The sequence below is a fragment of the Crocodylus siamensis genome, chromosome 1, assembly GCF_052110815.1.
Source record: "Crocodylus siamensis isolate JL-2025a chromosome 1, ASM5211081v1, whole genome shotgun sequence".
NCBI lineage: Eukaryota > Metazoa > Chordata > Crocodylia > Crocodylidae > Crocodylus > Crocodylus siamensis.
Genome location: NC_143395.1, coordinates 121,716,061 through 121,739,849, shown reverse-complemented (window position 1 = coordinate 121,739,849; position 23,789 = coordinate 121,716,061). Strand labels below are relative to the sequence as shown.

The window sequence follows — 23,789 nt, the reverse complement described above, 5'->3', positions numbered from 1 at the left end:
CCAGATGATACCTGAATTGTTTTAAAACATGTGTGCCATTAAAATATACACTTTCATTAGTAAAATTTATTGTACATAGCAGATAATTTTATGGTAGATTATCTAACAAATCCTTGTTGAAAAAAATCTCTCCCTTAATAAGAGCAGGTGGGGTAGCAGCATGTTCATTCCAGTAATGAGTGGCAAAGTTAGGGAATATAATAGGGCAAACAATAAATTCATTAAACTTTCTTCTTTGGATTAGTTTGATAGAAAGGCAGATAAGATTGGTGGAAGGGGAGCTGTGCTCCTTGATGATAGTCACCTGGCATGTTGGGACAGGTCAGCTTAATAAGCAGCATTTTTATTTCATTGTTATGTTGGATCCCCCCATCTGCCTCCACATGGGAAAATTCTCCCAGGTTTTCTCTCCTGGTAGAGAAACTTACAGGAGTCATGAATACAAACATTTGAATGCTGGGGCCCTGAAGAGTGGAGAGCTTATAGTGCTGATACTGTGGAGCTGGTGGGGTGTGGGGTGAGGGCAGGTATCCTCTGCAAACTTCCTTAGTCTGCTGGTGACATCACGGTAGTGCATAGGGAAGCCCTGGTTGGCTAATCCAGACTGCTCACGGTCAGCCTCTGTTTCCCTGAAGCACAATGTGGGGATTATGAAGGGTGAGGGTTCTGGAGTCCAGTGAGTGATACAGTCTCCCTGGGGGAGAAGCAGGAAGACTGTTTTCCTCTTAGAGAAGCTATGGCACGTACAGACATTTGCTGTTCCTGGAGCAACTCTCCTGGGAATGATGTAACCGTGGTTGTTCCTATTTTTGTCCTGGAGTGACTGTTTTTATTCTGGGAGAAAAAAATTTAAATATCTGTACATCCATGGTTTCTTCTGAAAGAACAGCAACTCTCCCAGGATAAACTGAATGTATGAGGAGGCCACTTAAGTGCTATGCAAATACACAGTGCAGTGGAGTTTTTTGGTCAATGACTAGGGCTCCTAGACAATATTGTAATACAGATACAGAGTAGTAGTTTCTTCATATGGATGGTGTCGTTGTTGAAGGGAAGAACTGTGGTGGTGTTGGTGGTATGTGGGGGTTTTTTGTGTGGTTTTGTTACTGACTAGAAAAGAACTGTGGTGGTTCCAGCTGTACTCTGGCTAAGTCAGAAAGGCCTGAGATGGATGGGATGCAAATCTGTAACTTACTGTTTATAGAGAAAGCTGAAAGCTTTTATATCTGCCAACTCTTAATCTTATTGGATTGTTTAGATCCCATGCTGAACAAGTTATGCCAAAGTACAGAATGAGTCTACTTGGCAGTGACTTCAACATTTCATGTGATAAATATGAAAGATTGTAGCATTGGCCACTGCCAAGTTGTATGTGCATTTCATTTTAAACAAGGCTGAATGTCATGAATAAGATTCTGAGGCTACTATAATTTTGGGCATAAAACAGAACTTTGTATCTGACTGAATTTGTAAATAACAGTTCCTCTTCAGGAAACTGAATTTCCCTTGGAGAAATTCTAATGGCTAGAAGTAATAATTGGCTAGAGCTACAAGCAATTAATGAATATCTCTTCCCGTCTTCCTTATGACAGTGGGTATATTTTAGATTGGTCCAAGTTGTATCTATTTTCTTTGTAGCTTTGACCATTTATTTACTTAATAAAATATCTACTTTTGTCTATATGTTAATTAAAATCCAACCAGATGTATTTTACTGCATCAGCCCAACTAAACAGTTCAGGGGAAGCTATACACTGTCTAATTTCAGTCAGTTGACAGGATTTCCGTATTTTCCCTGCCTACTTATGACTTCCTATGTTGTATGAGAATGCGTTTTCCAAAAGCAAATTTTCCATTTTCCTCTGTATTTGCAATAAAAATGGAATTTCAGCTGACACTGGCTATAAAAGTACACTGAGATTTCCCCCAAACAAATGGCTGATCACATTGCATGATGTTCTGGCATCAGTATTGTGTGTGAATTGTTTTCCACATCTGTAATCTTAGCTTCAGATTTGTCATTAATTGCGATCACACTCTATACACATCCCTTTGTAGCAGGGCCAGGCCTCAGGGGTGGCTGTGATGTCCCCTGGTGGTCAAACAGTTACTGCCTCATTCCGGTTCTAGGTGCCTTCTCTTCCGCTCTCACCTGGCACACTTCTGATGCAATTGTTAGATTGTTAAAGGGAAGCTGTCTGAGAGTCCAACATACCCTCTGCTTCCAGGTCCCTTAGGTAGCTCCCTCTCCTTCTGGCACCCATCCTCCACAAGCTCTCCAGTCTTTACTTGCAGTTCCAGATGTAACGGTCCCAGGCACGAGCCCAGCCACAGCCATAGTCTTCTCCATGCAGGGCTCCTTCCCTGTTAGCCTGCAGACTTACCATGTGCTACCAACAGCTACTTCTCAGCAGAGCTCTTTTCCCTTCTGGCTCTAGGGCTAGACTGACTGACCTGGCCCAGGCTCTGTCCCTTTCTAGTCATGAGACTGCCCTGCCCTGAGTTGGTTACAGGTGTCCTTTGATTAGGCTTGCTGGCTTTACCTATGGCAGCTTACAGCTTTTGCCTGGATGCTTCAGCAGTGCCTAGCTTCCCCTGCAAGGCTCTCTCCCCAGTTGTATTATTGGAGAGCACTTAGGTCCGCAACTTGGGGGCAGGTTACAAGCCCCTGAGGCCTGCTTTTTTGAAGCTCCTAATAAGCAGCCTTACCCCATCTGAGAGCCTCTGTTCAGTTGTTCCCCCCTTTAAGGTAACAGAAGCCTTATGCTCCTGTTACACCCTTCAGATAAACATTTACTTGCAAAGAGAAGTGCTATGCATTTAATTTACAGGAATAGTTACTCTGAGTATCTGGAGCCTCCCTTGTAATCCCAGAATCTTCCCTCATTCCAAGATTGACTCCTGTAGTTCCTTCTAGTAAAGACAATACTTGAGCTCTGATGATGAGGGAGGAAGTTTTTCTAGGCAGACATTCAATTCTGCAGTAGTTTAAAAGGAATTGACCTATTGTCATGTTAAAGATTTATGGGGGAGGGCTTTGGCTGTAGCATTCTGTATTTATCCTAGCATAAGCACATGTGCTAAGCTAGTTTCTCTCTGTCCAGCGTGTGTTGCTAGGGTTTCATCAGAGTTTGTATGTTATACCCACAGTTATATTTTTAAATAATTGTGATTAGTTACTGGTGCATGGTACCAGCATTAGCTATATCAAAGTAAATATTTACATGCGTTTAAACTGCTTCTTGCTAATTATCCAGCTGAACATGGCATCTGTTTTGAGAAGAAATTTATCTTAATGCGTTTTTAAATATTTGTATTTCTTATAGGTGATAAGTGTACATTTGGTGGTGTCCCTTTAAATTGTTTGCTGGCTTGATGCAGGCTAATTTAGGGACTCAGTGTGTAGCTATCATTTAAATTATTGTTCAGGGTAGAAAAGTGAAATAGTCCCAACCTGCACTCTTCTTTTCTCTTCTGTCATTTAGGTTTTCTAATCACATTTGAGGTCAAGAAGGAATTTAACCCCATAGTCAGATTGGTGGGGAGGGGTATAGGGTTTGTAGTAGGGTTGGGGAAGAAGCCACCTTAGATCATCACCTGCTGGAATTCACTATCCAGCGCAAGGTGGCAAAAGCATGCAGTAAGACAGCGGCCCTAGATTTTAGGAGGGCAGACTTCAACGAGCTAAGGAGGATAGTTGGAGGAGCACTGAGGTCCCGGGGGGGGGGGGAGAGTCAGGTGTCCAAGGAGGGTGGTCACTCCTTAAGGAGAGGATCCTCCAAGCCCAAAGGAAGGTAGTCCCAACGAGGATCAAAGGGAGCAGGAGAGCACACAAGCCTCCGTGGCTCACCAAAAGAATCCGGGAATGTCTCCTTGCTAAAAAGGAGGCTTATACCCAGTGGAAAGAAGGGGTCATCACCAGGGAGGGCTATTCTGTAGTTGCTCGGGGATGTAGGGGGGCAGTTAGGAAGGCCAAGGCAGAGATGGAACTGGGACTAGCTTCCCAGATTAAGGACAATAAGAAGTCTTTTTTTAAATACATAGGGGGTAAAAAGAAGGTCCCGGGTAATGTGGGGCCCTTGCAGGATGACATGGGTAACTTGGTCGTCACACCAGACGGCAAAGCTAACATGTTTAACGATTTCTTTGCCTCTGTCTTCCTAAGTAGGGACCAGAACAGCCACCTCCCTGTTGGGCCCCCCTTGGGCCCTGGGGGAGGCACACCTGGGCCACGGGTTAGCGAGGATTTAGTTAGGGAGCTTCTGGAGGGGTTGGACGTATTTAAGTCAGCCGGCCCGGATGATCTCCACCCTAGAGTTCTAAAGGAACTGGCCGGGGTCATTGCAAGTCCCCTGGCACAACTTTACAAGCACTCATGGTGCTCTGGTGAGGTACCGGAGGACTGGAAGAGGGCCAACGTGGTCCCCATCTTCAAAGAAGGCAGGAAGGAAAACCCGGGAAACTATAGGTCAGTTAGTCTCACCTCGATCCTAGGCAAGCTGTTTGAGAAAATTATGCTGGCACACATCCAGGAGGGGCCAGCAGGGGACTGCATGCTAAGGGGCAACCAACATGGGTTCATCAGTGGCAGGTCCTGTCACACCAACCTGGTGGCCTTTTACGATCAGATCACCAGATCATTAGATGCTGGGGTAGCAGTGGATATAGTCTTCCTGGACTTCTGGAAGGCTTTCGACACTGTCTCTCACCCCGTTCTCATTAAGAAACTGGGGGGCTGTGGTATAGACACCCACACAGTCAAATGGGTCGCCAACTGGCTGGAGGGCTGCACCCCGAGGGTGGTAGTGGATGGGTCCTTCTCAACCTGGAAGGACGTGGGCAGCGGGGTTCTGCAGGGCTCAGTCCTCGGGCCCGCACTGTTCAACATCTTCAGCGACTTGGATGAGGGGGTAAAAAGCACCCTGTTCAAATTTGCTGATGACACTAAGATGTGGGGGGACGTGGGTACATTGGAAGGATGCAACAGGCTACAGTCAGACCTAGACAGGTTACAAGGGTGGGCGGACAAGAATAGGATGGGTTTCAACACAGACAAGTGCAAGGTGATGCAGCTCGGGAGGAACAACTGGCACTATACCTACAGGTTGGGGAACTCCCCTCTTATCAGCACAGAGGCGGAAAGGGATCTGGGGGTCATTGACTCCAAGATGAACATGGGCTGGCAGCGTGGGGAGGCAGTCAGGAAGGCCAACCGCAGCTTGGCATGCATCCACAGATGCATCTCGAGCAGGTCCAAGGAGGTGATCCTCCCCCTCTATGCGGCAGTGGTCAGGCCGCAGCTGGAGTATTGTATCCAGTTCTGGGCGCCACACTTCAAGAGGGATGTCGACAGCATGTAGAGGGTCCAGAGGAGGGCCACTCGTATGATCAGGGGACAACAGGGCAGGCCCTATGGGGACAGGCTGCGGGACCTGAACCTGTTCAGCCTCCAAAAGAGAAGGCTGAGGGGGGATCTTGTGGCCTGTTATAAACTAGTCAGCAGGCATTGGGGGAGTCACTGTTTCCCCGAGCACCACCAGGAGTGACGAGGAATAACGGTCACAAGCTGGCAGAGGGTAGATTTAGGTTAGATATCAGGAGGCGCTACTTCACAGTCAGGGCAGCTAGGATCTGGAACCAACTTCCAAGAGAAGTGGTGCAGGCTCCTACCCTGGGGGTGTTTAAGAGGAGGTTAGATGAACATCTTGCTGGGGTCATTTGACCCCAGTATTCTTTCCTGCCATGGCAGGGGGTCGGACTAGATGATCTGCTCGGGTCCCTTCTGACCCAACAAACTATAAAACTATAAACTATGAAACTATATTTTAAGAATGCTTGCAGGAATTGGACATTGACCACTGTTATCCCCCTGCTTTACTGGAGGCAGGTTAGGATGCTATGCCTTGCACCTGCATGACAGGGTGGATTGTGTAGTTTTAGTAATAGGTTGGATAAAGATTTGTATGGGATGGTTTGGGTAGGGAAAGATCCTCCCTTAGGCAGGCAATTGGGCTAGATGACCTCTGGAGGTCCATCCCAGCCCTAGTGTCCTATGATTCTGTGTTTTTACTGTATTGGAAAAATGAATTAAATGTAGTTATACTTGAATTAATTTTTAATCTATGGTAAAGAATACCTAGTGTGTATAGGTATACATACACATAGTTATAAACATAGTATATCTTTGAACCATTTTTAAGCTCCTCTATGGTAAAACCTTTTAATTCAGTGTAGTTCTGTTTTCAGTTAAGGACATAAAATAGTATGGGTTTAGAAACTCTTTGTGGCACTTTCTTGTACTACTTTACTGCAGTAGTCATGCTTATCCTAGCTCCAGTGATTGGATTTCCTTAGCATGGAAGAATCTCCCATTCCCAAATTTCACAGTTGCCCTATATGTATTTTTTTCTTAAGTTTATGTCACGGTGTAACATAGGCGCTGACATTTATTTTTGCGGGGCAGGGCTTAAGATGATGTTCATGTGGAAAGTTTTACGCATTTCAGGTGACGGCTAGGGTGGCCATTGTAGAGGACATTCTGGTTTTCTGCTACTCTGTCCTCTGACACGAAACCCGGCACCTTTATGTCCTCTATTTTTCTCTTTAAGAGAGGATGTAAAGGCGTCAGGTTTCATGTCAACAGAGGACAGAAGACAACCGGACTGTCCTCTACGATGGCCACCCTAGTGACAGCCCTCTTTCCGAGTTAGGCCAGGGCCCCTCAGGCCCTCACATACTCAGTACCTTTGCTGTATAATCATATTAATACCAAGCACCAGAAGTGTTTAGATTTTAGCAGAGGAATATTTGCCTACATGCTTCCTCACCTGGTTCTTCACTGTTCTTGAGCGTTCTGTGGGTTTAGGACAATTATGTGTACGGTATTCATGAAACCTCTTTTATACGTGGCTCTTCTCCTGTACCAGGGTGGGTACACTCTAAAACGGATGGTGAGAGACCTTTTCTGTAATACCCTCCAGTCCCCCTTTTGTGGCGATCAAAGTCCCCACCATATTCTCCATTGTTACTCCCCCTGGAGTTCAAACCAGAATAAAAATTATTTGCTTTGCTACCAGTCTCTTAGTCCACTGGGGCTTCTGTGTGACTGGAAGAATGTCAGAATTTAATTACCTTTTTGGTTAATCTTGTTAGACTGAAATTTCAAGCTCTAGTATAACACCTATTGAAACATATGTTACTGCATTTCCTTTCCATAGTCTCCTGCTGATCGATCTCAGAAGATTCATGCTGGTGATGAAGTGATCCAGGTTAACCGGCAGACTGTTGTAAGTAATCAGTGCTCCTACCAATTGTTTCCCGAACCTTGTTTGTTTTAGAACATGCTCTTCCCCCAGCTCTGTAAGTGAATGACAGTGTGTAGTTTTTATCCTAAATGGAGTGGGAATTAAAAAGGTGCATTTCAACATTTAATTATTCTTTGTCTTAAAATATTTGTGAGCCTTGATTGTTATCATGCATTTGTTTTCAGTCTAGCTTTATAATATTTTAATAAATGATCCAATTCAAAAGATTGCCTTTAGGGCATAAGAGACCTGTATAGATGTTAAGAAAACATGCCTACAGCCTTTTATTAAAAAAATTATGATTTTGTCAAGTACTTTGCATCATAGAGACCATTCAGGATTCTCCATAGGAAGGTCTTACGGTTACATTTGTGCTTAACTTTACATGCTTTACACATGAATAGTCCCACTGAATTCAGTGGTTTAAATAGACATGGATTAGGGTATGTCTGTGGGACTCCCTGTATTCTTAATATTGAGCTGATGCATAAATCCTTGAAGGACTGGAGGCTGATTCACTAAACTATTGGCACTTGAAACTAATATATTTGTAAAAAAGAGACCCAGTAAAGAGGGAAAAAGTTACTTTGAGTCTTGTATCCTTTATTGTTTATCGATTTTATTTGTTTGTATGCTGCCCTCTCCCTGAAAAGGCTCAGCATGGCTTACAATAAAAACAAGATAAGGCAAAAAGATAAAGATGGGTTCAGTTTTTTTATTTTTTTTTAAATTTCATTTATTTTTAATGGAGAAACACACATAACAGGTGAGCTTTATTCTTTTAAAGGTGGGATGGCAGCTTAAAAACCTTGTGGGAAAGTTGCGGGAGAATCCTACTGGTGTTAAACTGCTCCTTAAGAAACGTCCCACGGGCTCTTTTAATTTTACTCCAGCTCCACTGAAGAATCTACGCTGGAAACCACCACTTGTACAGGTGAGATGTTGTTGGAGGTATTTTACTTGCATATTAGTGGTTGGGTTATGAGTTGTATATGCATGTATGTATGCATGTATTTTGGGGAGAGATGATATCCAAATACTCCCAAAATCACTTATTACTGATATCTGGCATTAACAGCTAGCGTAACTGAAAATCCTTGAAGTTTTGGGGGTGGTCAGTGTGAAGTGGTTGCAAAATTCAGATTCATAATGAAGAGAAGGAACATTTTTCATTTTTAGCAAATTTCTCTCAGAATCAGACTCTTTAATATTTACTTTCATAATACAAGTTATCAAGGCTTTGATCCTGGAAAGAGGCTGTTTGCGGCTGAAATGTTGATAATTTGTAATGGTGAATTTTGTACTTAATAAATACTGAGAACAATTTGGAAAAGCAACTGATTCTTGCTGAGTTCACCCCTACTATCCAGAGTATGTTTCTTTTTTAGTTCAGTTGCATTAAGAGCAACTTAGCATTAGTATGAGTTTAAATATGATTTGGAATTTGGGAAATTCCTGGAAGGGATGAAGATTGGGGGAGAAATGGATTTAATAACTTTTAAAGAATGATTTTGAGGAAAAGTATCTTTATGGGAGGGAGCAAGTAGTAATCAGTACACCTATGTGAAATGACAGTGAATTTTCTTCTAATCTAGTGGAATCCTTGTTAGTAGGGGACACTATTTCCCTGTGTTCTGTCCCAAGTGCTGTTCTGCTTAAGTTCCCTATTGCCATGGGCATATTTGTTTTTCTGTGACACATGTAGATGATTTTTTTAAGGGTTGCATATTCATGCTCTAAAAAGCATAAATCTGAATTATTTGCCACTTAACTCTCACATAGCACCATATCAGAAAACAGCTGTTCATTCACCTCAAGTTTATTTTACATGACTTAGGCCCCCTCTACGTGTTTTATCTATTGTGCAATTACCTTGTTAACTGCACTATAAGTTTAGATTGGTTCAACATGCAAATTAACTAACCCACCTTAAAAAGGCTCAACCAGTTATAAAGTTATTGCTTGAGAATGTGTAATAATGTTATAGCTGGTTTGTATCCATATTTAATTTGTATATGTCGGCAGTCTGTGGAGAGATGGCAGATGCTGTGATCTCCCAGGTGCTGTGGAGCACAACACATCTCCGGGGCTTGGGGATCACAGCCAGTGCAGTCTCCTAGGGGATCACAACAGTGCCTCACAGCTGCAAGGGCTGAGAGGGCTGATGGGGCTCTCTGCCCCAGCTGCTATGGGGCATAGCTGGGACAGAAAATCCTTGCACCTGATAGGGCTCTCAGTCCTGGCTGCACCACACACAGCTGGGACCAAGAGTCCCAGACCTGATGGGACTTTGAGTCCAAGCTGTGGCAAGTGATGTGCAGGACTCTTGGTCCTGGTTGCATGTGTGGCACAGCTGGGACTGAGAGCTCTGTCAGGCACAGGACTTTGTGTCCTGGCTGCCCCTGGCCCCTGTGGTTGGGAGCCTCCTCAGCAAAGGGGACTTCCAGTCATGGGAGCCTGCTTCTTGCCAATGCAGCAGGAGCCTGAGATCAGGCTCCCCCTATACTGGCAGGAAGGTGCAGTTGGATCTAATGTGTGATCCCACAATTGTACCTCCTGCCATGCATATTTGGCATGGCAGGAGGCGTGATTGTGTAGATCATGCATTAGATCCAATCTCATATTTCCCTGTACCTATAGAGGGGACCGTAGTATAGCAATGAGTGTAGGACTTACTTATTTAATTGAAAATGTGCAGTCCAAAGATCTGTATGCCTATGCATAATAAACAAATGTATCCAACGTGGCAAACTAAATCCCTCCAAAATTCCTCAGTCTTCAGCCCACCCTCCATTCCAACACTGTGTAACAAGTAGGTTTAAAGGCTGTTCCTTGTTTTTTCTTCTTTTCCTGAAGGGAGGAAAGCAAAGCTACTTTTCAGCTTTACCTAAAGAGCATCAAATCCAGGTTCTGACAAACCAAGGGCTCATTTCAAAGTATAGGATATTCTGTGCAAGCTTGCACTTCTGGAGCAGTTGTTCAGCTGGCCTTGGCATTAAATAGAGTATTTTCCAGGTTGGCTTTTGCTTCCTGTGCAGCTCATCAGCTAGCCCCCACAATAAACAGTCTTAAATAAAGTAAATAAACAAAACCTTGTTGGTCCTGTCCTGGACATGGGGAACTCTGACCTTCACAACTGTCTGGTCTTCTACATAGTTCAGTTCACCATTGCTTTTTCCATCTTTTCACTGCTCCTGTGGCTCTGCTTTCTTGGGTTTTTAATTCCCAGTGTGCCACTCCATCATTAGTAGTCTTCTCTCAGCTGCTGCTCCTCTGCCAGACTGGCTGAATTCTCTCTTAAGTGGATGGGCTAACCTGTTACAAAGCCTCATAGCTTGAGTGCCTTAGATCACAAAGGACAAAAGAAGCTCTGAGGTGGTTTGAACCCCAAAGTATGTTAAGACTTCTCATGTCAATCCGACTTATTTGTGACGCTTCAGTAGAATGGTCTGCATGTTTTGAAGAATATGGATATAAACTGGGCTGCATACAAAACAGGTTTTTGAGAGCGGGGTTACCTCCTTGTGTGCTGGCATCTTCAAGATGGGTTTTATAAGGTGTAGTCTTGGGTTACAGCAGTTATTTCTTGCAATGAAATAATGGATAGTTGTGGACAGGTCCATATCCAAAGAAAAGGAATGCAGCCTCCTTGTCAACTTCTGCCTTTGAAGTGGACAAGAATCCAACAAGGCCCTGAGGTTGCGAAACTGAATAACAGAATACAGGACAAACTTTCAAATGATGCAGATATGTTCTCTGCCTTCTTCCAGGTTTTCCTTTACCTTAAGAACAGCATTTCCCTGTTAGTTGGGTAGAAAGTTTGCTATCTCGCTATCACCTAGGTCTCAGTCAAAGACACATTAATGGCTTGGGTGATGAGACTGAGGGAATGAATTAAATCCCTCCCATAAATCCACTAACCAATGAGGTTTTTTATGGCTTGGACTATTCCCTACCACAGGAGTTGTGCACCATATGCTAAATCATTGTCTCAGTGCCTTGTCACTTTACAACTCTGTACCGAGCCAGTTACCATACACAGTTAGCTCTGCATAGTGTTGCACTGAAATGTTTTCAACCCCCTTTTACCTCGGGCTAAGGTAGGCTGCATGACTAACTGCATGTTCTAGATTGGGACCCTTCAGTGTAACAAGGACACCACAACTCTTACAACCTCAGTAACTTGCACAACGCCTGCATATGCCTGACCAGTTTTACATCCCTAAAATGCAAGGTGTACAAATACAAGGACAATTACTTACAGCTTTTTGTATATGAAATTGTTAGGAATAATGTAACTAGGAGGAGCAGAATAATTCTGAAAGTAGTGTATGTTCGTTGATAGGATTTACCTTTACACTTTCTGTGAACTAAGAGAATGTGTTCATCATCTTAACATGATGCTCTATGCAGAGAATTTTTTTCAGAAAGTATGGCTTATTAGTTAAGTATGTATAGATACAGTGACTTCACCAGTTATTTTCGTGTTGGGTGGTGAGAGAAGCTGGGCAAGGCAACAATTCAGATGTCTTACAGATACTGTACTGCTCTAATTTCAGACAAGCCCTCCTCCAACTACAACGCAGTCACCAGAAAGCACCATGGATACCTCACTGAAGAAAGAGAAGTCAGCCATTTTGGACCTTTATATACCTCCCCCGCCAGCTGTTCCATATTCTCCTCGGTATGTGAATACCCATGTACTACTGAACAAAAGGTGTTTTTTAACAGATTTTTCTAAGGTGGCCTGCTTGCAAACTCTGCAGATTAGCTTGAGGAAAACCTAGATTTTCCTTGGATGGCTTAAATGCATAAGCTACTTAAAAAATACAGTACTTTTTATTGTTTGGAGAAAAGTCACGCACAGTTTTAGAAAATCACTGTGCTGCATAGATCAGAATGGCCGAAAGCGCATGAGGGAATGCTATGACTTGTAAAACCATAGTGCCTACTAAAAACTGCACTTGTCTTTACATTATTTTTTCTAGTCTTCGATTCTTAAGCATGTTATCAAACTGCTTAGAAGAATTTTAGGAAAGAGCAGAACCTGTATTACATTCAACAGACATGAGAATCATAAAATCCAGGAATAGGCAAGATAGCATAAGGGTAGGTCAGTTGGAAGACTGTTTTTTTTCTGTGTGAAGAAATCCATTATAAAACCTAGACTTAATCACATGAGAGAGAAAGTGATTGAAGTCTTGCTAGTTTTAACTTGTTCCCAGATAACCCACTATCTTCCCTGCCTCATTCTTCTATGGTAGCACTCTTGAGCAGCTGTTGGAGGCTCAGCACTGCTGGAAATTGGATCGCTTGTTTATTTATATACTTATATATCTAGTAGCTTAGTGTAGATTCCTGATTTTTTAAATGGTCTGATATTTGCAGATTTAAATGTGCGTGTGTGTGCCTGCAAACTTGAATGGCTATTTGTGGACTGGGGTTCAGTGTGGTTTATGGAACTGAAACTTTCCTCCTGAGGCAGATGGGGAGAGGAAGTGGTTCACAGAATGGCATTCGTTTTGCTTGCTTAAGAAACATCAGATAAGGAAGGTTTTGGCAGCTGACAAGAGAAGAGGTGGGGGGATGCCCATTTGCTTTTTCATTTCCTATGTTATCTCTACTCCTTTTTTTACTTTCCTGTTGGCACATTGTTTTCCTCTCTCCATATTTCTGTCTTCTTTCCTTTGTTATCTGCCGCATTTATTTGTTCCTGGTCTCTGCCCTCTTTCCTTTGTTTTGTTCTGCCTGTCCCCTGCTGTGGCCTTCTGTGGATTAGCACTGTGGTGCTTGGGAGGCATTTGCCCAAACTGAGTCAGTGTCTGTCCAGGTGTGGTGGTGACGTAGCTCATTTCTCGGACTCACTGCTTGCAACATTTCTCTGTGGCTGACTGTTTCTGAATTCCTAGGGGGCTGCCTCTTGGTCTTTATGGAGGGTTGAATAGAATTAGATGAGCAGATCTGATGCGGTGGCCACGAAGATATGGACTCTGAGACAGCTGTTAATGTTTCTGGCTTCTCTGGCTGGCTTTTCCTTCAGGTGATCTGATTAAGTGCCAAAACTAGAAGTGGGACAAATACCCATTGTGAGGTGGCTTTTCTTTTTCTTTAGAATGAATAAGGGCAGAGTCTGAAAACAGGTGATTCTTGCCTTGAAGGACACATGCTTACTCCTGAAAATGAGATTATTGCACCCCAAAATTTGTAGAAATCTCTCTGGATTATTTTTATGAATAAAAACTCTAATGGAGTCTTGCTTCTGAAATGGGAGAGAAGCTTACATAAATCATATTAGACCAATGTTACATATATAATACTTGAAATGCTGAGCCTTGTAAGTAGGGCTGACCTATACACTCTTACAAAAAACAGACACACATAAGAAAAAAATATTATGGTAACTTGCATTTCTCCTCTTCAAAGAAACCAGGTCAATAAAAAATGTTGTTTGTAGATGTTTCCAAAGAAACCTCTACTGTTCCTCATATTTTACATGCGTTTAAACTGCTAGCTCACTTTTGGATTTGATTAGGAAGTAGCTATTTCTTTTCTTCCTCTATAAATGTGTTTAAAGAAGACTTGCATGTCCTGGCATACCTTTTTTTCTTCAGCTTTTATGCACTTATTTGCACAGCAGTTACAGTTGGAAGGAAAGTGATTATAGTCTGGAGTGTTCATTCTAGACTCATGACTACAGTATTGAAATGCCTTTTAAACTGCTAATTGAAGCAAATGTCCTTTCAGGGAAGAGAAGGGGAGTAATGTTTACAGAGGAAGCAGTAAACCCAATAAGCTGCTACCTGGTTCCAAGGGTGCAGAATCTCCCAACTCTTTTCTCGATCAGGAGAGTCGAAGGCGAAGGTTTACTATAGCTGATTCTGATCAGCTGCCTGGGTACCCCATGGAAGCAAATATACCACGGACAAAGATGAGGGAAAAAACACCGTCCTATGGTGAGTTTGAGTTTATGCCTCTTTTGTTTGTTGTTATTGAGATCCTAAATGTTGGGTGAGTGTTTTTTTTTGTGAACTGCTGGCTGAACTTGGCAGACTTCTTAAGGGTAATCTGAGGGAAATAAAAACTTCAATGAAATTCTGAGTCTGAAACCACTTATTCATTTCACTAAAGTGAAACCCTGTTGAGTCATTACTTTAATGACTGGCATCAAAGCCCAGCTGGATGATATCAGATTTCGGTTTCCCATTTGTGCAGTTGTTGTAACTTTTGGTGAGTATGTTCAATGGAGTTGGAGATGAGCATCTAATGTGGCTGTTATTCCTCATCATCATAACGCTTTCTTCTTTCATAAGCAACCTGTCTTTTAAATTATCTTGTATTCCATTTTAAGTACAAAACCAACCTGATTTCCACCTGTCAAATTGTGAGGATCATATAATGTTAACTTAATGAAAATGTTCTTCTAAAGGGAACAGAACGTTGCCCTTGTAACCTTGCTTGTGTTTTCTTTAGGCAAACCTCGCCCTCTATCAATGCCTGCAGATGGGAGCTGGATTGGAGCTGCAGATCCCATTTCTAGGTGTCGAGCACCAGGAAGAAAAGGTAAGAGTGGGAAGGGGAGGATCTGGTCTAGAACTGATGTTTTGAAGATTAGATATTCACTGTTTTGATGCCATGTTTCTGTTTTAATGGCTTTGTCATTAGGGAATGTTTTAACCAATGATACAAAGAAGGTGGAGCTACTCAACAGCTACTTTGCATCAGTCTTCACAAAAAATATTATTAAGATGTCAGACACCTAATAGGGCTTATCTGGATAAGGAAGGGGGCAAGCTGAGGGAGGAGATAACAAAAGCAATGGTCAGAGATCTTTTGTTGGTTCTGAATGAATTCAAGTCAGCAGGGTGGGATGAGCCTCATCCCAGGGTCCTGAAGAAACTGGCAGAGGAGCTCTTGGTAATGATCTTCATGAAGTTGTGGGAAACTGGCTAGGCACCAGAGGACTGGAAAAGGGCCAATATAGCACCCCTCTTTAAAAAAGACAAGAAGGAGGACCCGGGGAATTACAGACCAATTAGCCTCACCTCAATATCTGGGAAGTTACTGGAGCCTATCCTGAGAAGGCCATTTGCAAGCATCTGAAGGAGGAAAGGCTGATTGCAACCAGCCAGCATGGATTTATGAAAAACAAATCATGAAAAACAAACTTGATCTTCTTTGACAAAGTAACTACTTGCATGGGTGGAGGGAATGCTGTGGATATAGTGTATCTGGGCTTCAGCAAAGCTTTTGACTGAACCATCTCATAAACAAATTGGAGAAATGCGGGCTGGATAAAACTACTAGAAGGTGATGGCTATAAGCAAAGGGTAATTATTAATAAGTCCATGTCAGAATGGCAGGGGTCTGTTCTGGGCCTGGTGCTGTTCAGTGTGTTTCTTAACAACTTGGATTTTGGCATAGAAAGCTTCTTGAGCAAGTTTGTGGATGACATGAAACTGGCAAGGATTGCGAACATGTTGGAGGATGCAAGCACAATTCAGAAGGGTCTCAATTGATTGGAAAGTTGGGCTAGAGATTACAGGATGAAGTTCAATGTGGACAAATGCAAGGTGCTACACCTCAAGAAAAATAATCAGAAACACAAATATAAAATGGGTGACACCTACCTAGCTGGATGGCAGCTCTATGGAAAAGGACTTGGGAGCTTGGTAGACTACAGATTCAATGTAAGCTTGCAGTGTCATGCAGCTGTACAAAAAGCCAATGTGGTTTTGGGGTACATCAATAGAAGCATTAGGTACAAGGCATGGCAGGTGATAGTGCCTTTCTACTTGGCATTGGTTAGGCCTCATCTGGAGTACACTGCATGCAGTTCTGGGTTTCACATTTTAAAAAGGATGTGGAGAAGTTAAGAGTCCAGAGGTAGGCAACTAAATGATAAAGGGCTTGGAAAGCAAGTCGTACGAGGAGAGGCTGAAGGACCTAGGCATGTTCAGCTTGCGGAAAAGGTTCATAAGAGGTGACATGATAGCAAATATTTGAAGCGCTGCCCATAAAGAAGAGGGGAAACTCCTTTGTTCTCTTGCTACAGAGAGGAGGACTTGGACCAATGGCTTGAAGTTGCAGCAAAATAAAGTTAGATTGGATATAAGGAGAAACTTCTTCACTGGAGAGAATAGTGAGGCAGTGCCTAGGGAAGTTGTGGACTCTCCACTGGAGGTGGTCAGGATTATAAACCATATTATAAAAAGTGGATTATAAATCAGGTTGGACAGCTACTGGTCAGGGATGATCTAAACATAGCTATGCCTATCTTCTATCATGAGTATTTCCCATGGTTTTGCTGATTTTTGTACCCCTCCTCCCTTTTTTTTTCTGCTGTGTGTGTCAGGCTGTTTTTAAATCTCCCCAGAGGCGCTAGGTGTTGGATAAAGCCAAGGCTGGGGATTTCAACTGTAGTGTGCTGATTCTCCTACCAGGAACAGAACCAGAGGTTCCTGGCTAGAGGGTCTTGCCCTTCTGCTCAGGGTCAGACCCATCATATTATTTGGGATCAGGAAGGAATTTTACCCCAGATAGGTATGGACTGTGAGGGGCTTTTTTTTGCCTTCCTCTATAGTTAGGGACCTCCTGAGTGTATATTGACAAATTTTATTTATTTTCATTGTTCCCCTGCTTTACCTGTGGCAGGTTGGGGTGCTAGGTCAATGTTGTGTCAGGGTTGAGGGTAGTCTTGTGTAGAGTTTAGATCCTGGGCGGACAATTATTTTGGCTGGAGGGCTGCTTAATGAGTTTTGGTGAGCTGTTGAGGGGTGCATGGGTAGCCCTGCCCCTTGACAGTTAGTCATACTGGGGCTGGAAGTCCTGCCTCTGACCCCTGACCTTTGCCACCAGAACACTTTTGGGTGGGAGGTTGTCATCTTAGAACCAGAAAAAGAAGAAAACCAAATCATACACTAAAAGTCAAACACCCACTATAACATATTTTAATGTTATTACAAAAAATGTTATGATTTGTGTTTGTGTAACCCATATAGAGGTGATTGCATAAGAACTCAAAAATAAAGCCTTACTTTTGTATATTGTGTATGGGGTGTGGTTGGGGATGGGGGTGTGTGTATGATGGGGTGGATTATGTGTGTGGGGTAGAGGTTTGAGGGGGTGGGGCTGTGTGGGGGGGTATAGGGTATGTTGAGGGGTGTGTATATCTTAGTGGAGGTTGTGGGGGCAGGGTGTGACTGTGTGAGGTTTGTGGGGTGGAAGGGAGGGCAGCAGGTGGGGGCTCAGGCACTGGCACCTGGTGGGGTGCAGCTCCGGCCAGCGCTGTGCATGGGGGTGAGGAGCACAGCCTGCCCAGCCACCTCTGGGCTTTATGCTGTATGCCTGCAGCTCCTGCACTTGCATGGGGGAAGAAGCCCCACACTGAAACAGGCTGCCTTACCCACCCCCTGTTGCACCGGTCCCTGGACTCTGCCCCCTGCTTCCCTGCGGAGTTCCCCAGTGCAAGTGGGGGAAGCCATGGGGCTTCCCTTGATGCAAGTTTGGGAGTTGCAGGTGCATTGCATGGAGCTTCTGTGATAGAGGCAGCTGGGCAGGCTGTGCTCCTTGACCTGTGGGCAGCACTGGCTAGAGTCGCACCCCACCAGGTGCTAGCATCTGCACTGGACACAAGCACCTTGAGCGCCCCACCTACTGTTGCTGCCAGCAGCAAGGGCTGCAAGCCGTGTGAGGGGTCTCCCCAGCCTCCTTCACGCCTACTCCCTTCCCAGCTAAGCTACATGCTCCTGCCGCCCCGCTGTTCTCCATGCTTCTGCCTAGCTGCAGCGCCATTGCCCTGGTCCCCCACCCCCACCTCTTCCATACCTGCTGCTCCACAGTGAGCTGGAAGCTGGGGAAGCCAACCAGGTTCCCATGGGGTGGCTGCAGCGGGGCAGCAGCAGCCCACCCAGAAGCTGTGCACTGTTGGGGCTGGGCCCTTCCACCCATGAGGGTGGGAGCAAGGTGCAATAGGGTATATTGGTGGGGCATGGGGGAAGGAAGGGGGGTGTATGGTGCCTTGCTCCCACTCCCATGGGTGGAAAGGCTAGGCTGGGTACAATTTGCTGATGGGTGCTGCGGGTCAGATGGAAGCGTCTAGTAGGCCATATTTTGCCCACCCCCGGGCTTAGATTATGGTTGTATGGAATAGCTTGGATAGGGATGCTTCTGCCTCAGGCAGGGGGTTGAACTAGGGTGTTCTCTGGAGGTCTCTTCCAGCCCTGTTTCTCTCTGACTTTTGTAACTTTGCACCTGAACTGAAACCTCCATTATTCTCTTATGCAATTCAGTTAAGCATTGCAAGTAATTAATTATAATAATTAAATCTGTTCTTACTTGTATTTGGCACTACTCTCTGCGAACATTTTTCTTACACTCTCTCCCCATGTCTTTTGCATTTGTCTTACAAATGTTGAAGAATAAGCTGTTTCTTGATTAGGGTCTGTTTGTTGAACTGAATTGGGGGCTGTTACTGAAGCAAGCTAGAAACTCTCTGGGAACTACTTTGACTACTGTTACTGTGTTAGTGTCCAACACGAACAGCTTTTGGAGAATGATTATTTGAGGGTTAGGCATGGAAAGGGATTGCACAAGGTTGAAAAGACTAAAAGAATTGACAGAATTTTTACCCCTCTAGATATAGTATACTGCTATCAGACAGGTGAGAAATACTTCGCATTTCCTCTGAAAATACCAATTCAAGAATCGGCAAGTATCTGTGAGAAGTCTGGAAAAAGTTGGGTCATTACAACCCTTCTAAAATTTTGAAAACTATTTTTCAATTGCTGTGGGGGAAATTGTCCCATTAGGAGGCTTTTAAGGAAGCTTCTAGAAAATGAAGCAGGCAATTAGCATTTTATAATGTGACATAAATTATTGCTAAATAGAGCAGTGAGTATGCAAAAGCCCTTGAATTGGGATCAAGTTTTAGAAGGTGACAGGTCCTGAAGCAGCATGTACAGAATGGCTTCGTCTGATGCCAGTAGTGGATGTTGATTCTTGGGTCACATCTCAGTTTAGCATATTTCCTATTGTTTCTCAAAAGTCAGATACCATAGTGCTGAGGCTAATATAAGAAGCTATGTAGAATACAAAAGCTGATAAGATGACTTGTAACCTGTTCTTTCTCAGTTACAGAAGGTAATGTGTATTTCATCATGTTGCAATATGATGCAGCTGGAAGCATGGGAGTTGCTAGGACTTGCTTAATTAGCAGATCTAACAGATGAGCCAGCAGGTGGCAGGACTACTCTTTGATTATACTTTAGGAGGCTTTGAAATGCACCTGATCTGATAAGACCCTCTAAGTCCGCGGTCAGAAATAAGAAAGTGTTTTAAATTGTATCTGTATACTGTAATTTTATTTCCTGTTTCTAAACTGAACACATGAAATGTGAGTAAATGTATGTTTGTTTTCATGCTGTTGAAAGGGAAAAAGCTCATGTTGCTTGAGTAGCATACTGTGCGTCATCTAAGTTTTAACTCACGTGAAATGTTGCTTGCAAATGTTCCATTTATAGCAACATTGTTCTTTTGTTTTTGGATCCTGCATAACCTTTCTGTCTGCCAAAAGTATCTCTCACTGACTTTGTATAGTGTTTAGATCTTGGTGGCAGTCATCACTGCCTGGCTTCTTTTCTTGGGTTCGCCACTGATTTGGCCAGGAGAAGGTCACTTACAACCCTCAGGACCTCAGTTAAGACATTTAAAATGGGAATCCCTTACCTCTTGGAATTAGTACTTATGAAGTGCATTGAACCCTTCTGAATAGAATTAAAAAAGATGCAAAATACTGGATTTCAAAGTGAAAAATAAGTGATTTCATCCTTTATGTTTAATGCAGGTGAAGATGTCCTCTGCAGGTACTTCAGTAATGAGAGGATACCACCAATCATTGAAGAAAGTTCTGCCGCCCAACATCCATTTTCAAAGCCTGTGGCTGACAAGCAGTTAATAAGGGGTGCTGACTACATCAGAGGCAGCAGGTGCTTTGTGAATGCAGATCTTCACAACAGCGCAACCATTCCTTTTCAGGAGGAAGGAGCTAAAAAAGCTTCTGTTACGTCACCTACAAAATCTTCTTCCACAGAGCCCTCGCTACTAGTCAGTTGGATTACAAGACTTAAACTGTTGACTCATTGATTATTGTTAATGGACTACACTCATCTGTTACCAAGTGCCTTCACTCCTCAGAGTTCTCTGCTTTTTAGCTCCAGTATTATGTAGTGACTGGTGTAATGCTCTTTTTCTGGAGAGCACTACACGTCTCCTCTTCTCTGTGATTTTTGGTGGCTCTAATTTACTGGATCAGAAAGGGTTTGATCACATGAAGAGGAAAAATAAAGATCTTGTTCCTCTACCTGCCCCAGAACTGAGGGAATTTAGTTGTTGGAAATGTAAGGCTCCAGTGATTTCAGAGGCCACATCTGACCTGAAATCTGTATGACCTTTGCAGAAGCAATCATTGCATTACAATGAGGTCCAGTAGCACTTCAGTTACTAGAATGCTCTGATGCTTTTCAGACTACTGGTGTGCAGAATATGTAGGCTGAGCAAAAATCCTGAGCTGCTCTCCTACCCAGGAAAGCCATGAGGGGGGAAAAAACTTTTGTACAACAATGTGGGGCTGTAGCAAGTCTTGCAGCAGCTTTAACTTCGTAAGGAATAGACAGTAGCTTCTCTATGTGCTCTCTGATACCCAGGGAACTACATTAGGAATTTATTAAATCTGGTTTATAATCCAGTTATTGAGTTCGCTGTACAGGTAAATTAGTGCTCTCTATTGCAGTGGTTCTCAACCTTTTCTGTACCAGGACCTATTTGTAAGCATCAATGGCCAGTCCTGACCCAGTGCCCCTCACCCCCAGGCTCTAGCCCCAGTGTGTGAGGCAGGAGGTGGGTGTGTGGGGCTCCCAAGAAGCCCCTTGCAGGATGGAGCTCTGCCAGCTTGCAAGGGAAAGGGCACAGTTTCCCATGTTTTTCTCCTTTAAAGGTGAATCCATTTTTCAAGTTTGTTCACTACACTTCCGTATACTTTTGCAACCCACATTTGGGTCATGACCCATGGGTTGAGAAACACTGTTCTATTGCAGCAGTGCTCATTCATAAAGACATGGATGGCTACCACATGACAAGGAGATGCATCTGCAGAGATGATGGAAAAAAAAACGAAAATATTTTCCCCTTAATTGTTTAAAAATGATTTGCTGTTAACCAAAGTATTCTTTTAAAAATGAACCCTGTAGGGTTTATGCAACCTCTACAGTGGTTCAGTTTTTGAACTGATTAATGTGTGTTTTTATAAAAAATGTGCTATGATAAATTGCAACTATAAAGAAAGACACCTTCCTATTTTATATGTAGCTCAAATTTTTCAGCCTCAGAATTTAAGTAGCATTGGGTATTGGAAGAGGGAAAAACTTGTAAAAATATTAGGATATTAAATGATCATTGTTTAAGACTGAATGTATAAAAATTATTAGTATGCAAAAGTGTGTTTAAGATAATTTAAGTGTTAAATATAGCTGTACATATTTTTTAATGATATGTAGTTTGTATTTTCTTGTTTACAACACCACTCACTAATTCGGTGCAAAAGAAAAACATCCTGTTCTCTTCTGCACTCTGAGATGAGCAGCCAGAAGTTGCACTAGGTTATCTTAGAATAGTATCAGCCTCTTTTATACCAGCGCTGTTAAAGAAAGGAAGAACAACAGTCTTTCAGTCCTAGTTGATACTTGATTATTTCATATTTGGTCCTGCCCTAGTTCCTGTTATAAAATTCCTTGGTTTTACCTATTAATATTTAACCATCTTTTATGCTACAACAAAGTGTTTTAATTCTGTTACGGGTGCCAATATAGAGCATGTATTGTATTCAGATTTCTGGTTAACTAATGCTAAATTGGACATCAGTGGTGACTTAAATCAGGGGTGAGATTGGCTCCAGAATACTTTATTTACTTGAACTTAAGACAAATCCTTCCCCCCTTCCCCAACCCCCGTCACTGTGTGTGTGTGTGGGGGGGGAGTTCCTTGTCTAACATTCACATATTAGGATATTCATTAAATACACTGTCTGTTATTAAACTGCTACTAAAAGCAGTTTGTACTCAGTAATGGAAACCAGCTATGAAGCTGATAAAGTGCAGCCAGCAAGTGCAGTCAGCACTGAGCATGACTATAAACACATAGCTCATATTGGGCAAACATAATGATAGGAACCATTTTTTTTGTGCGTGTGTGTGGTCCTCAAAAAAAAAAAAAAAAAGGCAGTTGTTCCCCTAGGAGTGAATGAGCACTGGGCCTAGAGGTATTGCAATACCAGGCAAGTACATGAAGAGACTAGAGCAAGCTCCAACACCCTTCCCTGGTGCCAGAAATGCTGACGGAAACCTTATTTTTTGGCCCTTAAAAATGGGCAGGTGTTCTCTCCACAGGGAACTGGCAGCAGGTCTGGAGGTACTACAATACCTGCCAGAGCCAGCCCTGATCCCCTACCCTTGGTGCCAAAAATGCTTGAGCTTATCTAGAACACTAAGTTTTTTTGATTTCTTTATTTATTAATATTTTAAGGAAATTCTTTTGTGTCCCAAGTCAAATTAGCCAGATCAGGTCCAAATCCATTTGAATCACTCAGGAACCATATGTGGCCCTACTACTGGCAAGTATCCTCCACCGCAGCCTGGATTTTCAGATGCTTCTAAATCCTTTGGCAAACACCGTATGTGTAGGCCAGGAGTGTCCAGCCTTTTTGAATGTGGGGCTGGATCATGAACTTCTTATCAGCCAGTGGGCTGGCGGGCCATATTCAAACACCCTCTGTTCTGGGCCAGAGAGACCCTGCCTGTGCAGCCCTACTGCACCTGCCTGTTACTGCAAGGTTCATGGTAGCTGCGGGTGGGCAGGGGCAGGAGGGACCCATTCTGCATCCAGCCAGCTAATACCCCAGAAACTGAAGGGGAGAAATAAATAGCTCCACATCTCCAACCCCTGAGCAGCACAGTCCCATGAGCTGGCGCTGCCTGAGGGGGGCTGGAGCGAGGTGGCCACTGCACCGCAGCCCCTTACCTCCCCACCCGCATGGCCCTGCTCACCGTGGTGACCAGCCTCCTGCGCATGCAGCCCTGGTGGCCTCAGTGCTGTGAGCCCAGGGTCCGACAGACACCGGCTTCTGCTGCCTCACCCCGCAGCGGTCACACCAGGACCCTGCCTGCTGAGGTCCCCCCCACCGCCCCGTGCTGGCTTCCCATGTGCTGCTGGGGATGGGAGGAGGCCAGCCAGGTCTGCACCAGCCAGCAGAAGTGGCGGCGGAGCCGTGTGCCGCTCGGGATTGACTAGTACAGGCAGGGGGAAAATGCAGCCGAGCCCCTGCCTCTCCGGCCAGGCTTGTCCCGTCCTGAGCGGCACATGGCTCAGCCACCGCTTCTGCTGGCTGATGCAGACTCGGCTGGGCTCCTCGTGTCCGCGTCAGCATGTGGGAAGCCG

The 23,789-nt window shown here is 43.8% G+C and overlaps 1 protein-coding gene across 1 annotated transcript in view; it reads left to right on the top strand.

Moving 5' to 3' along the window:
• CNKSR3 (CNKSR family member 3) overlaps positions 1-23,521 on the top strand; it is a 97,456-nt gene extending 73,935 nt beyond the window's left edge. Inside the window, exons 8-13 of the mRNA XM_090041625.1 lie at positions 7,218-7,286; positions 8,092-8,238; positions 11,864-11,988; positions 14,049-14,257; positions 14,775-14,864; positions 20,146-23,521. Coding sequence (XP_089897751.1) covers positions 7,218-7,286; positions 8,092-8,238; positions 11,864-11,988; positions 14,049-14,257; positions 14,775-14,864; positions 20,146-20,444 — 939 coding nt within the window. The 3' untranslated portion in view covers positions 20,445-23,521. The remainder of the gene's footprint in view (positions 1-7,217; positions 7,287-8,091; positions 8,239-11,863; positions 11,989-14,048; positions 14,258-14,774; positions 14,865-20,145) is intronic.
• The last annotated feature ends 268 nt before the right edge of the window (positions 23,522-23,789 follow it).